Here is a 17,391-nt window from a genome sequence, read left to right as displayed (position 1 = left end):
TACTCAGGACAGAATAAAACAGAGGGTCTCTGGACTGCAGAACACCAGGCAGAGATGAAGGCAGCAGTATACAGTGAGAAATAGACGGAGGGGAGAGGGGTTAGTAAGTGAAATTTTACACACTGACTATGGAGACCCCCAGCCTTCTTCCTCTATTTGACTCCCCCACATAGTATCAGGTATATACTCTTTAGGCAGAGGACTGGCTAAGTCTTCTCTGGGGGATCTGAGCAGCCCTTCAAAAAGGAAGCAGTCCAAGGCAATAACTCAGCCGCATCACCCAGTGTAGAGGCTCACTGTCCACAAGACCCGCCATCTACAAAGCTTTCAAAACAAGGTTTTAATTTTCCATTCTTAATTATGAGCATACGACAATCATCAAACATCCAAGGAAAGACTCTAAAATGAACACCAGACTCCAAAACAAACTGGGAGACAAAAAAGAACTAAACAAATATTTTTCAAAAAAAAGTTAAAAAATATATAATTAATTAATGTCCTCAGAGCTAAAACAAATACTGCACCCTGAAATAAGAACAATACTCAGATGGGGAAAAAAAGAGCCTCTGAAAATTAAAAATATGAGAGCATAAATGAAAAACTCAATAGAAGAGTTAGAAGAAAACAAAGGAAATTTCCCTAAAAGAGTAATAAGACAAAAAGATGGAAAATCAGACAAAAATATAAGAAAATCGGAGGAGCATACTCAGGTATTTGTTATATTATTACTTTTAAATCGTATAGATGTTTTAAATATCTTAAATGGAGACTTCTAGTTCCTGGTTTCACATGTAAGGAGCTTGGAAGTCAACGTTTCATTCTAATAACAAGTAAAAAGCTGAACAGACTGAAAAATCAACAACTCTTCTTGGATCCAAAAGAGGGGGGAAGACGCAGGGCAAACCAACGCCCCCAAGATTGGAGAGACAGACAGGCAAATACAGGGAGTCGTGCCTTACCTGAGAAGAGACTCACCGTCGGAAACCAGAGTAGAAAAATCCAAACTGTAATTGACAATTTGCTGGAGGCTCATTGTGGTCAACTCTGAGAGTTAAAAACTCCAGGAGGACCCAGTCGTATACAAGGGCTCACAATATTGTCAGCAGACTTACCTCCAGGAGCTCAATCAGATTTCACAGTAAATATCAGAGAAAAATCTCTTCCTGCTTCTGGCAGGGGGAGGGGAAAAGGAACTATTTTTTAAAATGTCAGAACATTCTGTTCTTCACAAGGCCTGCCCTCAGGGGAAACTAGTTAACCAGAGCTTAATCTTCTGGGGTTAAAACTCAGAGCCTAACTGACCTGGGGGAAGGGAAATACCCAACTCCAGCCCCTTCTAGCCATTCTGTCTCACCTAAGGCAGGAGGAAGAAACTGGGAAACACTTGTGAAGTTCAGACCAGAGGCACAAGCTCACGAAAAGACTGAGAGCTAATCATAGGACAATAGAATGCTTCCCCACCCCCTACACCTCACCACCACATCACTAAAGTCCTGTCATTTTACCCAGTACATGACATACAGCTATCAAGAAAAAATTACAAGGCATACCAAAAGGCAAAAAACCCATTTGAAGAGACAGAGCAAGCATTGGAACCAGACATGGCAAGGATGTTAGAATTACCAGATTGGGAATTTACAACTATGATTAATATGCTAAGGGCCTGAATGGAAAAAGTAGACAGCAAGCAACAACACATGAGCAATAAAAGCAGAGAGATGGAAACTCTAAGAACCAAAAAAGAAAGGCTAGAGATAAAAAAACACAGTAACAGAAATGAAGAATGCCTTTGATAGGCTTACTCGTAGACTGTACACAGCTGAGGAAAGAATCTCTGAGCTAGAGAATAAATCAACAGAATCCATGAAAACCGACTGAAAAACAAAGAGAACAAAGACAAAAAAACAGAACAGAGGGGCCGGCCCAGTGGTGTAGTGGTTAAGTTTGTGCACTCCACTTCGGTGGCCCTGGGTTCACAGATTTGGATCCCCTAGCCCGGACCTATGCACCACTTATCAAGCCATGCTGTGGCAGGCGTCCCACATATAAAGTAGAGGAAGATGGGCACAGATGTTAGCCCAGGGCCAATCTTCCTCAGCAAAAAGAAGAGGACTGGCAACAGATGTTAGCTCAGGGCTAATCTTCCTCACACACACACACAAAAAAACAGAATACCCAAGGTCTGTGAGACAACTACAAAAGGTGTAACATACGTGTAATGGGAAAACCAGAAGGAGAAGAAGGAGAGAAAAGAACAGAAGGAAATACTTGAAACAATAATGTACTGAGAATTTCCCCAAATTAATGTCAGACACCAAGTCACAGATCCAGGAAGCTCAGAGAACACCAAGCAGGATAAATGCCCAAAACAACTATACCTAGGCATATCATTTTCAAATTACAGTAAATCAAAAAATAAGGAAAAAATCCTGAAAGAAGCGAGAAGAAAGGACCACCATACCTACAGAGGAACAAAAATAAGAATTACATCAACTTCTCAGAAACCATGCAGGAAAAAGAGAGGGGAGTGAAATATTTAAAGTGTTGAGAGAAATAAACCACCAAGTTAGAATTCTGTACCCTAAAAAATTATCCTTCAGAAGTGAAGGAAAAATAGACTTTTCTTAGACAAATAAAAATTGAGGGGATTTGTCACCAGCAGATCTGTCTTATAAGAAATATTAAAATACAAGTTCTTTAGAGAGAAGGAAAATAATATAGGTCAGAAAATTGTATCTACAGAAAGGAAGAGCATGGAGGAAGGACTGAGTAAAGGTAAAATGAAAACTCCTTTTTCTTATTCTTAAATGAGCTAACAGATAAGTTTGCCAGTTTGTTCAAAATAATAATAGCAACAATGTATGTGGTTATGTATGCTTATGTATATATCTTACGTGTGTGTGTGTGTGTGTGTGTGTGTGTGTGTGTGTGTATGCTTATATATAAGTGAAATGAATGACAGCAATGATACAAGGGACAGGAGGAAGGAATTAGGATTATTTTGTTATTATAAGGTACTCACATTACCCATGAAGTGGTATAGTATTATTTGAAAGAGGACTTGAATTAATTAAAAATGTATATTGCAAACTATAGGGCAACCCCTAAAAAAAGCAAAAAAAGAAGTATAATTGATATGCTAAGAAAGGAAAGAAAATGGAACCATAATAAATGCTCAATCAAAACCACAAAGGCAGAAAAAGAGTGGAAGACAAAAATAGGAAGAAAGAACAAAGACAACAAATAGAAAACAGTAACAAATATGGTAGATCTTAATCTAAATATATCAACAATCACTCTTACAGTCATTGATCTAAATGCACCAATTAAAAGACAGAGATTTCATGGGCCAGCTCCGTGGCTTGGCGGTTGGGTGCGCGCGCTCTGATGCTGGCGGCCCGGGTTCGGGTGTGCCCCGAGGCACCACTTCTCCATCCAACGCGAGGCCGAGTCCCACGTACAGCAACTAGAAGGATGTGAACCTATGACATGCAGCTATCTACTGGGGCTTTGGGGGGAAAAAAATGAATAAATAAAATCTTTAAAAAAAAAAAAAAGACAGAGATTTCAGAGTGGATTAAAACACACAACCTAACCATATCTTCTCTAGAAAAAACTCCCTTTAAATATAAAGACACAAATAGATTAGAAGTAAATGGATGGAGAAAAACAGACCATGCTCAACTAACACTAATCAAAAGAAAGCAGGGGGCCGGCCCCGTGGCTTAGCGGTTAAGTGCGCGCGCTCCGCTGCTGGCGGCCCGGGTTCGGATCCCGGGCGCGCACCGACACACCACTTCTCCGGCCACGCTGAGGCCGCGTCCCACATACAGCAACTAGAAGGATGTGCAGCTGAGACATACAACTACCTACTGGGGCTTTGGGAGGAAAATAAATAAAGAAATAAAATCTTAAAAAAAAAAAAAGATTGGGCCGGCTCCGTGGCTTAGCGGTTAAGTGCACGTGCTCTGATGCTGGCGGCCCGGGGTTCGGATCCCGGGTGCGCCCGGAGGCACCACTTCTCCGTCCAACGCGAGGCCGAGTCCCACGTACAGCAACTAGAAGGATGTGAACCTATGACATACAACTATCTACTGGGGCTTTGGGGGGAAAAAAATGAATAAATAAAATCTTTAAAAAAAAAAAAAAAAAAAAGAAAGCAGGAATAGCTATATTCAAGTAGACTTCAAAGTAAGAAATGTTATCAGGGATAAAGAAGGGCATTATATAATGATAAATTTATATTTACATAAATATAAATTCTCCAAGACAACATAATTCTTAATGTGTATGCCCCTAACAACAGAGCATCAAACTATGTAAGGCAAAACTGATAGAACTGCAAGGACAAACAGATGAATCTACTATCATAGTTGGAGGGGCCCGGCCCGTGGCTTAGCGGTTAAGTGTGCGCGTTCCGCTAATAGTGGCCCGGGTTCGGATCCCGGGCGCACACCGACACACCGCTTCTCCAGCCATGCTGAGGCCGCGTCCCACATACAGCAACTAGAAGGATGTGCAACTATGACATACAACTATCTACTGGGGCTTTGGGGGGGAAAAAAAAGGAGGAGGATTGGCAATAGATGTTAGCTCAGAGCCAGTCTTCCTCAGCAAAAAGAGGAGGATTAGCATGGATATTAGCTCAGGGCTGATCTTCCTCACACACACAAAAAAATACTATAATAGTTGGAGACTTCAACACCTCTCCCTCAGAAATGGACAGATCCAGCAGACAGAAAATCAGTAAGGACTTAGTTGAACTCAATCATCTAGATATAATTGACATTTACAGACTACTTCATCCAACAACAGCAGAACATACATTTTTCTCAAACTCACATGAAACATTCACCAAGACAGACAACATTCTGGACCATAAAACACCTTAAAGAATTTAAAAGAACAGAAATCATACAATGTCTGCTGTCAGATCACAACTGAATTAAACTAGATATCAATAACAGAAAGATTAACCAGAAAATCCCAAAATATATGGAGATTAAACAGCACATTTCTAAATAAAACATGGGTCAAAGAAGAAATCTTAAGAGAGGCCCTGTGGCTTAGCGGTTAAGTGCGTGCGCTCTGATGCAGGCGGCCCGGGTTCGGATCCCGGGCGCGCACAGACGCACTGCTTCTCTGGCCATGCTGAGGCCGCGTCCCACATACAGCAACTAGAAGAATGTGCAACTATGACTTACAACTATCGACTGGGGCTTTAGGGGAAAAAAAAAAAAAAAAAAAAAAGAAATCTTAAGAGAAATTTAAAAATATTTTGAACTAAATGAAAATAAAAACACAACTTATTGAAATTTGTGGGAAGCAGCAAAAGCAATGCTTAAAAGGAAATTTATACTATTGAATGCATATATTAGAAAAGAAGAAAGATCTAAACTCAATAATCTAAGTTTCCACCTTAGGAAACCAGAAAAAGAAGAGCAAATTAAACCCCAAGAAAGGAGAATAAAAGAAATAATAAGAATTAGAGTAGAAATCAATAAAATTGAAAACAGGAAATTAATAGAAGAAATCAACAAAAGCAAAAGTTGGCTCTTTAAAAAGATCACTAAAATTGTTAAGCTTCTAGCCAGGCTCACTAAGAAAAAAAGAGAGAACACAAATTACTAATATCAGAAATGAAAGAGGGGACATCACCACAGATCCCACAGAAATTAAAAGGATAATAAAGGAATACTATGAACAACTCTATGCCCACAAATTTGATAACCTAGATGAAATGGACCAATTCCATGAAAGACAATCTGCCAAAATTCATACAGGAAGAAATAGACAATATGAATAGACCTATATCTATTAAAGCAATTGAATCAATAATTAATAACCTTCCAAAGCAGAAGGCACCAGGCCCAGATGAGTTCTCTGGTGAATTCTACCAAACATTTAAGGAAGAAATGATACCAACTCTCTCTCTACAATCTCTTTCAGAGGAGAGAAGCAGAGGGAATACGTAACTATAAGGCCAGCATCACCCTAATACCAAAACCAGACAAAGATACCACAAGAAAAGAAAACTATAGACCAGCATCTCTCATGAACATAAATGCAAAAATCTTCAACAAAATATTAACAAATTGAATCCAACAATGTATACATTATTACTAAATGAGATTTATCCCAGGCATGCAAGGCTGGTTCAACATTCTAAAATCAATTAACATAATCCATCACATCAATAGATTAAAAAGAAAAAAATCACATGATCATATCAAGAGACGCAAAAAAAATCTGACAAAATCCAACAGCCATTAGTGATAAAAACTCTCCACAGAGGCTGGCCCGGCGGCGTAGCGGTTAAGTTCGGGCACTCTGGCAGCCTGGGGTTGACAGGTTCGGAGCCGAGCACGGACCTAGGCACGTCTTATCAAGCCATGCTGTGGCAGTATCCCATATAAAGTAGAGGAAGATGGGCATGGATGTTAGCCCAGGGCCAATCTTCCTCAGCAAAAAGGAGGAGGATTGGCAACAGATGTTAGCTCAGGGCTAATCTTCCTTAAAAAAAAAAACTCTCAGTAAACTAGAAATAGACAGGAACTGTCTCAACTTTACAAAGAATATCTACAAAAAGCTACAGCTAACATCATACTTAATGGTGAGAAACTCAAAGCTTTCTCACTAAGATGAGGTAAAAAGGCACGGATGTTCTCTCTCACCACTCCTTTTCAATATTGCAGTGGAAGTCTTTGCTAATGCAATAAGTCAAGAAAAGGAAATGAAAGGTATACAGATTAGGAAGGTAGACATAAAACTATTGTTGTTTGCAGATGACATGACTGTTTATATAAAAAAATCCAATAGAACTGACAAAACAATTCCTGGAACTAATAAGCAGTTATGGCAAGGCTCCAGGATACAAGGTTAACATAAAAAAGTCAGTTGCTTTCCTATTATCAACAATGAGCAACTGGAATTTGAAATTAAAAACACAATACCATTGGGCCGGCCCCGTGGCTTAGCGGATAAGTGCACGCGCTCCGCTGCTGGCAGCCCGGGTTCAGATCCCGGGCGTGCACCGACGCACCGCTTCTCCAGCCATGCTGAGGCCGCATCCCACAGACAGCAACTAGAAGGATGTGCAGCTATGACATACAACTATCTACTGGGGCTTTGGGGGAAAAATATATAAATAAAATTATTAAAAAAAAAAACACAATACCATTTACATTAGCACTCAAAAAATGAAATACTTAGTGTAAAGTTAACAAAATATGTAAAAGATTTCACGAAGAAAATTATAAAACTGTGATGAATGAAATTAGAAAAAAACTAAATAAATGGAGAGATAGTCCATGTTCATGGATAGGAAGATTCAATATTATCAAGATGTCAGTTCCTCCCAACGTGATCTATAGATTCAAGGAAATCTCAATCAAAATCCAAATAAGTTATTTGTGGCTATTGACAAATTGATTCTAAATTTTATATGGAGGGATAAAAGACCCATAATAGCCAACATAATACTGAAGGACAACAAAGTTGGAAGATTGACAGTACCCGACTTCAAGACTTACCATAAAGCTACAGTAATCAAGATAGTGTGGTATTGGCAAAAGAACAAATAGATCAATAGAACAAAAGAGAGAGCCCAGAAATAGAGCTCCATAAATATAGTGAACTGATCTTTGACATAAGAGCAAAGACAATACAACAGAGCAGAGACAGGCTTTTCAACAAATAGTGCTGGAACAAGTGGATGTCCACATGCAAAAACAAATAATCTAGACACAGACCTTCAAAAAAGTTAACTCAAAATGGATCATGGACCTAAATGTAAGACAAAAAAACTATAAAACTCCTAGAAGATGACACAGGAGAAAACCTACACGACTTTAGGTATTGTGATGCCAACACCAAAGACATGATCCATGAAAGAAATAAACTGATTATTAAGGTGAACTTCATTAAAATTAAAAACAACTGCTCTGTATAGACAATATCAAGAGAATTGGAAGACAAGCCACAGACTAAGCAAAAATATTTGCAAAAGACACAGCTGATAAAGGACTATTATCCAAAATATACAAAGAACTCTTCAAACTCAACAATAACAAACAACTCAATTAAAAAATGGGCCAAAGATCTTAACAGAGGCTTCACTAAAGAAGATATATGGGGGGCCAGCCCCGTGGCTTAGCGGTTAAGTGCGCACGCTCCACTACTGGCGGCCCGGGTTCGGATCCCGGGCGCGCACTGACCCACCGCTTGTGGCCATGCTGAGGCGGCGTCCCACGTACAGCAACTAGAAGGATGTGCAACTATGACATACAACTATCTACTGGGGCTTTGGGAGAAAACAAAAAAACAGGAGGAGGACTGACAATAGATGTTAGCTCAGGGCCAGTCTTCCTCAGCCAAAGGAGGAGGATTGGCATGGATGTTAGCTCAGGGCTGATATTCCTCAGGAAAAAAAAAAAAAAAAGAAGACATATGGATGGCATATAAGCATATGAAAAGATGCTGAACATCATACGTCATTAGAGAAATGCAAATTAAAGCAACACTGAGATACCACCACATATGTATTAGAATGGCCAAAATCTGGAACACTGACAACACTAAATGGTGGTGAGGATATGGAGCAAAAGGAACTCCCATTCATTACTGGTGGGAATGCAAAACGACACAGCCACTTTGGAAGACAGTTTGGCAGTTTCTTGAAAAACTAAACATAATCTTACCATACCATCCAGCAATCATGCTCCTTGGTATTTACCCAAAGGAACTGAATACTTATGTCCACACAAAATCCTGCACACCGATTTTTATAGCAGCTTTACTCATAACTGCCAAAACTTGGAAGCAACCAAGATGTCCTTCAGTAGATGAATGGATAAACTGTGGTACATCCAGACAATGGAATATTATTCAGCGCTAAAAAGAAATGAGCTAACAATCCATGAAAAGACATGGAGGAACCTTAAATGCATATTTCTAAGTGAAAGAAGCCAATCTTAAAAGGCTACATACTGTATAATTCCAACTATATAACATTCTGGATAAGGCAAAACTACACAGACAATAAAAAGATCAGTGGTCTCTAGGGGTTAGGTGGGGAGAAATGAGTAGGTAGAGCACAGAGGATTTTTAGGGCAGTGAAAATGTTCTGTACGATATTATAATGATGGATATATGTCATTATACATGTATCCAAACACACAGAATGTACAACACCAAGAGTGAACTCTAAAGTAAACTATGGACTTGGGGTGATTATGATGTGTCAATGTAGGTTCATTCTTGGTAACAAATGTACCACTCTTGTGAGTGATGCTGATAATGGGGGAGGCCATGCACTCAGGAAGAAGGGATATACGGGAAATCTCTGTACCTTCCTCTCAATTTTGCTGTAAACCTAAAACTGCTCTAAAAAAAAAAATCTTTTAAAAACTATCTTACATGTATATTTTACAATAACAAATTTTTAATAATTAAAAAGAAGGGTGTGGTCAACTATAACAAATGTTGTGGACACATCAAAAAGATGAGGACTGAGAAATGATCCCTGGGATTTAGCAGCAGAAAGACCTCGACAGGAAGAGTTTTGAAAAAAAAATTTTTTTAAGGCAATATTTATACAAGCACAAAAGAACAAAGGTAACTAACATAAAACAAAACATGTGAATGTCCTTTATGGAGATAAGTATAAATATGTATCAAAACATATTAAAGAAACCTAAATAAGTGGAGAAACACATAAACATTCTTGAGTAGACAATTTAATATTGTACAGATCCTAACTGTCCCTAAATAGGTCTTACAGAATCAATACAATTCCCACCCAAATCCTCAAATGGTTTTTTAGGATTTGTCAAGCCGAAATTAAAACTACATGGTAGGAAAAGGAGCCAATAGCCAGGGTGATTTCAAAGAATACTAGGATGCTCTCTACCATCACCCCCCGCCCCCATCTCACACAGACACACAAGAATTTAAAAATTATTATATTGGGGCCAGCCCCGTGGCTTAGCGGTTAAGTGCGCGCGCTCCACTACTGGCGGCCCGGGTTCGGATTCCAGGCACACACCAACGCACCGCTTCTCTGGCCATGCTAAGGCCGCGTCCCACATACAGCAACTAGAAGGATGTGCAAGTACGACATACAACTATTTACTGGGGCTTTGAGGAAAAAAAGGAGGAGGACTGGCAATACATTGTCAGCTCAGAGTCGGTCTTCCTCAGCAAAAAGAGGAGGATTAGCACGGATCTTAGCTCAGGGCTGATCTTCCTCACACACACACACAAAAAAAAATAATAATAATATAGACAAATAGACCAATGGAGCTGAACAGGAAACCTTAAAACCCAATCCTTTATATAAACTTGATATGACAAATCTGGAATTGCATATCAGTGGACAATATTCAATAAAAACATGCTGGGATAATTGATAGTTCCCTACCTTATTCCATCTACAAAAATGAATTCCAGGTAAAGTTAAATATGAAAAAAAAAAAATAAAAATCTTTAGAAGGTACCATTATAACACTGAGGCAGCATGGTAGAGACTATTAGTTGCCTACAATTTGTTTGCACCGATATTTTACAGAGCTGAAGTTGTACATAGCTAGAGTACCCACTTGGAAGACAGTGTGGCACAAGGACATCTGTTACAACACATTCTGAATCATGAAAAGACAGAAATAATCCAATTAACCATCAGTAGGGAAATGGATAAACTGTGGTTTATTGTACCACAAAATTCAGATATTAAAATGAACTAGATACACATCTAGATATGTATCTAGATACAGAGCAAAAATATAAATAAAAAAGCAAACTACAGAAATGAACATTCTATATACCGTTTACTTAAAACTGTAAAAACACAAAAATACTGTATGTTATTTATGGATACAAGCATATGTGGAAGTATAAAGTCATCTACAGGAGGAATACATCTCTGGCAAGAGTAGAATGAGGCAAGGGGACTTGAGCTGTGCCGACAGCATTCTATATCTTTTAAAAAGATACCTAAAACAAATACGGCAAAATGTTGACATAAATAAAATTAGCATGGTGGGTAATCTGAATATCTGATGTTTATTTTGTTTGAAATATTTCATAATTTTAAGTTTTAATTACTTTTTTAAATGAAATAAAACCACTGTACTGGATGATGTTTAAAGTAACGCCCAGTCCTCACAGCACTCATCATAAACTGCCACTACGAGTGCTGCGGTGTCCATGTTTCCCCTCCCTAACCAACGAACCTGAAGGGCGTTTGGTCTGGCGATTATGGCCTTCACTACAACTAGCACAGTGCCTAACATAAGCAGCTATTAAGTATGTGACAAACAACTAAAGAGACCTCTTGATATAAACATCTCCAACCATCTACACCTGCACATGGTCAACTTGGCATTATTCAATTATTCAGCAAACTTCCAGCTTTTCTGACCCTATTCCTTCACAACCAAAACATGGTTCCTTCTTTTTTAACGGCTTTGTCTAACTTCTCGTTTGTAGTTTTTTGTACCCTTCACTATACCACAGAACACTGACTGCATTTAGTGAACTTGGATTGTGCCTCCTTCATGAAAACTCTATCCATTTATGAAGCTCAGTTCTGAACATATGCCAATATCTTCTGAAGGACGTCCAGACTGCTTTTAAGACTCCTTTTACTCTTAGGTTTTTTCCAAAAGAGGTCTTCCTTTAACTTCTTTCCTTAAATTTAATTTCTCTCATTCTGCTGGCTTCTCTACTTCTTTCCGTTTGGATACAGACAGAATTTGAGATCATTTCCTATAGTTTCCATCTACCTTCAGAATCCAAAGTTACTGTTTTATGGAAGATGACCCAGCAGATTTTAGAAAGATAGGTATATAATTTTGGGAATTCAAACAACTAAATAAAATGCCCATTTGAAAATGTGCCGTATACAAGAGAGCATGATATAAAGGTTAAAAAAAATGCTAGTCTAGTAAATTAAGAAATACAATATGTACAAGTAGAAAAGATTCTCACATGAGTGGTCTGACGAGATGTTGTGTGGAACCAAAACAAAGTCATCCGTGTCACAAGAAGAGTTCTTGCTACTAGTACTGGCAGAATCTTTGGACACTTGTAGGTAGTTGGGAGGACCCAATGGTGGGGAGGATAAGTTTTCTTCCTGAATATGCTGCATATCTGGAAGGGACTAAAATTAACAACATAAAATTAAAACTAGCCTAACAATAAAATGCAAGTCAGAATAGCCATTAGACTAAAGAATGTTTTTTCATAAAAGTGGGCATAAAGTTCAATTCCATCTAAGATTTTAAAAAAATCTCTTTGGAAATCTTTCCCTTAGAAATGCACAGTGTAAAGTGTCTTTGCATAAAGACTTCTAAAATGTTTTCCAAAAATGATACTTAAAAATATATCATACCACTTATCACACGTACATGTCTACCTCTTCTGAAATTTTTGAGAAGGTGAGTTTTTATATCTCAACATCTCCAGCTTCAGCTCATGGCCTAGCAAAGCAAATACTCAATAACTGTTCACTTAATGACTAAAGTGAAATGTTCAGGGACTTTAAATTAACAACGTCCTCCACACACAAAAAGTTTTAAATCTCCAATGAAGAAAACAGTATAAACAGGAAAGCAAGAGACTATGTTATGTAAAAAAGTAAACAAGTCAATAAGGATAACTGCATTTAAACCTAGAGATTTATTTACACTCACAGAAAAAAAGATCTGGAAAACCTTACTGGTGTGGGTGTGTTCCTAGAGATTTATTTACACTCACAGAAAAAAAGATCTGGAAAACCTTACTGGTGTGGGTGTGTTCCTTTTGTTTTTCTTTTGTTATGGGGAGGAGTTGGTTTGTGTGAGATAGGACAGGAAAGGAAAAAAAGCATATAAATATATTTAAGCAAACACTGAGGCATAAGTAACTATATATCTTTTGGCATTTGCCTACTTCAAAAACTCTTGGGCCGGCTCCGTGGCCTAGTGGTTAAGTTCAGCGCACTCCACTTCAGCACCATCTGTTTTGGCGGCCCAGGTTGGGTTCCTGGGTGCCAACCTACACTGCTGGTCCGTGGCCATGCTGTGGTGGCAACCCACATACAAAACAGAGAAAACAGAGAAAGATTGCCACAGATGTTAGCTTAGGGCAAATCTTCCTCAGCAGAAAAAAAAAAAACCTCTGGTGACAACTCTGATTGAATGTCTTGATTACACAACGGTTTTCTAAAACAATGAACTTCATAACATATTGTGTTAAATCCCCATTACCCTGTTTACCCTTTGTTTCTATTTAAGAAAAGGAAAAATACTACATAATGCTCTTTAACCTCAAGTCTTAACACCCAATTCACTGCTAGTGCTCCTTTGAATATCACTGTGCAATGAAATGTCTCAAATCTCCTCATCACTTTGTGTGTGTGTGTGACATACACATGCCATAAAATCCCCTGATCACTTTTTGAAGAGAACTTATGTCTCAAGGCTATAAAAGGAAGGGAAGATGGAAAGACTAACATTACTGAGCATCAACCATGGGCTAGGCATGTTAAAAGCTTTCCATGTATTATCTAACTTCAGCCTATTCTGAAATCCATTTCACAGATAAACAAACAAAACTCAGAACATTAGGAAATTTGCCCGAGATCACACAACTAAAAAGCAGTCAAGCTGAGATGTGATTCCAAGTCTGTAACTCCACAGTTTCTTCAGTGGCTTTTGGAAGGAACTTGCTCAATTTCTTCCTTTGCTATTTATAAAACTATCTGCGTCCACAACCATCTGGGTAGCAGAGGTGCTTCTCCTCGCTTTCAAAGCTAATCTCTCCACCTGTGCTCTAATTCCATCCTCCCCCACCTCCTCAAGGACCAAGATCAACTCCACTCTGCACCGGACACTTTCCCCCTCTCCCCTCACTCTGGCTTTTTTTCATCTCTATACATAAACCTGTTTAACCTTCTCACATCTCAAATCCCTGCAACCCTTCAATAACCATCTACTCTCGCTCCTTCACTTCTTAAAACGTCTTGAAATTATCAATCTTCACTGACACAAATTCTTCACCTCCCATGTATCCCTTAACCCACCATAATCCACTTTCTGCCTTCAATCCTCCAATAAAATTGCCTTTATTAAAGTTACCAATAACTCCCATTGTCAAGTCCTGTGGACACTTCCTCTGTTCTCTAAGTGACTCAAATTCTCTGCGACACCTGCACTGTGGACCATTCTTGTCTTGACCCTTTACCCCTTCATTCAGTGACCCTGCTCTCTCTTGCTTTTCCTCCTACCTCTTAGTCTCTTTTGTGGGTAGCTGCTTCTCATTTCTCCTTAAAGGAGACGAGTAGGGTATGGAATTCCCCAGGGTGCCACCCTGGGCCCTCTACTCCTCACACTTTTTATACCCATCCTAGTGACCACTCACACTCTCCTACCTTCCACTGCCACTTACATATTGATGACTCTGCAGCCTAGAACCTCTCCGATGAGCTCTAGGCCCCTCTAGCCACCTGCCTATATAACACATCCAGGCTTGTACACACTACTTCATCACCTTTATACGGCAAGCACTCCTCCCAGGCTCCCTTACTGAGTGACTTCATCATCATTGATCCATTCAGTCTCCATCAAGGTCTCCCTCTTGCTTAAGTCCCAAGTTCAAGCAATCTCCAAGCTCTGCACATTCTTTACCTTTCTCTTACCTGGCCCCTCTTCTCCTTTCCTACCGCTGCCTTAGTTTGGGTCCTCATCTTCAAAAAAACAAAACAAAACACAAAACAAAGCTGCAGTAGTTTCAGGTTGTTCTCTTTCCTCCAGTACAGAGACCTCTTTAGTCTCTACTTGTCTCTAGTCTAGTCCTCCACCTTTTAGAAGAATCTAGCTAAAACACACAGTGGATCATATGCATGATCCACTTAAAATCATTCAAATGGCTCACCTCAGCTTTAAGACTAAAGTTTGAACTCCTTTGCTCAGCACCCAAATTCTGTCAAGATACAGCCTCTCCCTACCTTTCTAACTTTATTTTCCCCTCACTACACTACCAATGCTCTCTACATCCACCAGACTGAGCTGCTTGGAGAAGCCTTGTGCAACAGAACTTCCTGCAATGACGGAAACATTCTATATCTGAGCTGTCCAGTTTGGTAGCCACTAACTATATTTGGCTATTGAGCACCTGAAATGTGGCTAATGTAAGGAACTGAGTTTTAAATTTCACTTAATTCTAACAAATTTGAATTCAAGAGGCCATGGAGGGCTACAGAGTTCCTTAGTGGGTCATGCTTCCATGACTTCATGAAGGAGATTCCTCTGCCTACAAATACCAAATACCATTCTTTTACTAATTTATCTTGCTAACTTTCTTCAAAACTCAGCTCAATGCCCTCCCTGCGCAGCCTTCCTGAGTTGTAGTCTGATTCATGCCCCTCATCCACATTCCCACAGGGAATAAAGATATATACACATATGCTTTTTTTTTTTTGTGAGGAAGATCAGCCCTGAGCTAACATCCGTGCTAATCCTCCTCTTTTTGCTGAGGAAGACCGGCTCTGAGCTAACATCTATTGCCAATCCTCCTCCTTTTTTCCCCCAAAGCACCAGTAGATAGTTGTATGTCATAGCTGCACATCCTTCTAGTTGCTGTATGTGGGACGCGGCCTCAGCATGGCGGGAGAAGCGGTGCGTCGCTGCGCACCCGGGATCCGAACCCAGGCCGCCAGTAGCGGAGCGCGCGCACTTAACCGCTAAGCCACGGGGCCAGCCCCACATATGCTTCTAATAGTGATTAATATACCGCCTCTTCTCTACACAATTAAATTAAAAGCCCTTAATGTAAGGGACTTGGTCATTTTGTTCATTAGTATCAACCAGGACCTCATACAAGGTAGTCGTTTAGTAAACATTATGAAACCAATAAACAGATATTCAACAGATATTATCTACATAGCATTTAACCAATAGCCAGTATCATAACTAAAAGAGTGATTTGGAATTTTTTGTTATGGTTTTTTTGTTTTTGTTTTTGCCTTTCCTTTCAAAGATTTCTCTGGAATAAAGTAGCAGCTGGATATCTGAGTGAAAATATAAAAAAGAGAAGGTTATAGGTGCATGCCTGCATCAACCCTCAGTATGAGAGTCTACTCCAGCCCTAGGAAGGAAGGTGATGCACGTATGAAATCATCCTACTTTCGGCAGATTACGTTAAAAGCAAAGCCTATCAAACCATCCAATTTTTCTAATCTCACTAACTGGAAATTACACAGAAACATTCCTGCTTTCTTTTTATTTTCCAACATTCCTTTTTATTTTCACTTCAACCATTAACTTTTAATAAAGGCCTTCTAAAAACAGTTTTTCCACTAACCTTTTAGCATCTAAACATGCCTCCTCTCTCCCTCCTGCACCTCCTCACTCCTCCTGTTGGCACTCCATCCTGCTCTCCCCTAGCAGCACAGGCCCAGCTCCCATTGTGCTCTCCCTTTCAATGCTTCCCCACCCAACAAAAAACCCCAACATGCTCTCTCCAGTCAAAGCAACTTCCAGCTCAGTGTGCCTCCTGCTGGCCCCTGGCTCTCATCCCTGGGTCATTCTGCCATCCCATAGGCTCCTTTATTCTTGCTCTCCCACACCTCTCCCATAATCACATTCTTCCCTGTTGTTCCTTTCTCTAGCATAAGCTTTGTTTTTCATATTATGTATCACATTGTATCAAATATATCCTTCACAATAATAGCTCCAGTTTATCAAGTACTCACTATGGCTAGGCACTTTCCACATATCACCAGATATCGCCCTTCAAGCAAAAGTTAATTAGACCTACCTTACAGATGAGGAAGCCATGGCACAGCCTGGAACTGACCTGCCCAAAGTTAGAGTGAGCAGGCAGCAGGGCCAGCACTGAAGCCAGTTCTGCCTGCCTCCAAATAAAGCCTATAATCTTTCCATGTCAATACAAGTCCTCTACATTCTCCCCAATTGAAACTGGCAAACAGTTAGCCATTGATAATTAAGCAGCCAGTAACTAAGGGGGATCGGAATTGGCCACCTCAAAATCTGTCTCTGCCTAAAAGACACTTTGACCCCCAGCCCCACTAACTGTCCAAATGAGTTTGGGATGGGAGGCCTGCCCCCAGAACAGGCCACCACCATAGACATCTCCGGGTATCCGGGAGGGTCCCTGCTAAGCCCATTCTTAGTTCTGGTTACCCTTTGTAAGAGACATTTACATTTACAAAGGAAATTTCCATTTGTAAAGGTATCTTCTTCCCTGTACCAGGAAGGGTGGGGGATGGCCTTACCTAGAAACTTATCAGAACGGACTGAGGACTTAAATCTGCATGATAAATTTACCCATTGTTAACTGTGCTGTTTAGGCAATATGCTATCTGACTCCCACTAGGTTGCTATAGATAAC

General features: G+C 39.7%; 1 protein-coding gene across 7 annotated transcripts in view; it reads right to left on the bottom strand.

The window, feature by feature from the left end:
• Nucleotides 1-17,391, bottom strand: part of ULK2 (unc-51 like autophagy activating kinase 2) — a 94,760-nt gene that overhangs the window by 40,677 nt on the left and 36,692 nt on the right. For 6 of the 7 annotated variants that reach the window (XR_015554615.1, XR_015554616.1, XM_087440387.1 and 3 more), the window contains 2 exons: nucleotides 14,678-14,725; nucleotides 11,989-12,160 (listed from right to left, as the gene is read on the bottom strand). Coding sequence is in view for 5 of the 7 variants with exons in the window: in XM_087440387.1 (XP_087296513.1) it covers nucleotides 11,989-12,160; nucleotides 14,678-14,725 (220 nt within the window). In the remaining 2 variants the exon portion in view is untranslated. The remainder of the gene's footprint in view (nucleotides 1-11,988; nucleotides 12,161-14,677; nucleotides 14,726-17,391) is intronic. The other variant, XM_087440390.1, reaches the window with a different exon arrangement.

The sequence above is a fragment of the Ceratotherium simum genome, chromosome 16, assembly GCF_057802395.1.
Source record: "Ceratotherium simum simum isolate JZ-2026a chromosome 16, ASM5780239v1, whole genome shotgun sequence".
In the NCBI taxonomy this organism is placed as follows: Eukaryota; Metazoa; Chordata; class Mammalia; order Perissodactyla; family Rhinocerotidae; genus Ceratotherium; species Ceratotherium simum.
This window is presented reverse-complemented; position numbering and strand designations above follow the sequence as displayed.